The 1,076-nt window shown below is 62.5% G+C and overlaps 1 protein-coding gene across 1 annotated transcript in view; it reads right to left on the bottom strand.

Annotated features, from left to right (window-relative positions):
* TRAVEDRAFT_128860 (uncharacterized protein) overlaps nt 1-1,076 on the bottom strand; it is a gene marked incomplete at both ends in the record, with an annotated part of 16,231 nt that overhangs the window by 14,120 nt on the left and 1,035 nt on the right. The window contains one exon of the mRNA XM_008043290.1: nt 593-628. Coding sequence (XP_008041481.1) covers nt 593-628 — 36 coding nt within the window. The remainder of the gene's footprint in view (nt 1-592; nt 629-1,076) is intronic.

The following is a 1,076-nucleotide window of genomic DNA, read 5'->3' on the forward strand; positions in this document are numbered from 1 at the left end:
AGCGGGGCCAGGTTGTCCTTCACCTCCGTCCACTCGGCCGGCACCGCTTCTCCCATTCTTTCCATCCAAGTGCTCGCGTGGTCTAGACCGAAACGCCAGTACGCCAACTCGAACGCCGGGTTGCGCGTCACGTTCGGGCTCGTGTCCTCACTCACGACGTACATCGGTGGGCCTAGATCGAAGAAGCCGGTGCTCGCGTTCCGGTGGGCATAGACCGCCATCCAATCCGCCGTCGCATGCACCACGTCGTGCCACTTCTCCAGCGTCGCCATCGACCGGGTGGCCCGATACTCGTACTCGGCGAACACGAGCGGGTGCGGCTGTTCCCAGATCAGGAGCTCGTTGATCTCCCCCGGGGCTGACCGCCCAGCTGGATCGGTCATTTTGGACCAGCGCGCTCCAGTGGAATAGCCTTGCTGGACTTGAGCGCGTTGGATCGCGGTGGGGAGGAACCGGGAGTAAACGCTGCTAGCGCGGTTGAGGAGGTCCCAGTTGTTCCAGAGCGCCCAGTGCGCACTGTGCCAGAAGAACATCTCCATGTGGAACTTGCCGTACTATAGAGCATGGTCAGTCTCCCCGTCTCGCTGTCGACCATCTTGCTCACCCATCCATTGTTGACTAGGCCGGACTACGAACTGTCAGTCAACAGCGGCGATGGCATGCGGCGACGTGGCTTACCTCTTGCGGAGGATAATCACCCGCCTCGTTCACTCGCAACAGATACTGCGACAGGATGATGCGCCGTTGCAGCTCCTCCGCGCGGGCATCAGTGGATCCCGTCAAAACGTCCACGAAACCGTGATTGGACCAGAAGTCCTCCCAAGCCTGCTGGGACTCGCGCTGGATCTCCTTCACGCCCGATACTGCCTGGACTGCCCCCGGCGAATACGCGACTGCGACGGAGAACTCCTTCTGGCCGCGGCGCGGGACGATCTCGTAGCGGTGCGCATCCGGCGAGACTCGCTTGGCAGAGAAGGCGTCTCCTCCGACGGACGCGAAGAACGTCGTGGCGTCCATCGTGTGCGCGATCTGCGCCTGGATATTACGACCTAGCCCACCGCCCGTGCGCAACGCCG

This window comes from Trametes versicolor (genome assembly GCF_000271585.1).
Source record: "Trametes versicolor FP-101664 SS1 unplaced genomic scaffold TRAVEscaffold_9, whole genome shotgun sequence".
NCBI classification, from domain to species: domain Eukaryota; kingdom Fungi; phylum Basidiomycota; class Agaricomycetes; order Polyporales; family Polyporaceae; genus Trametes; species Trametes versicolor.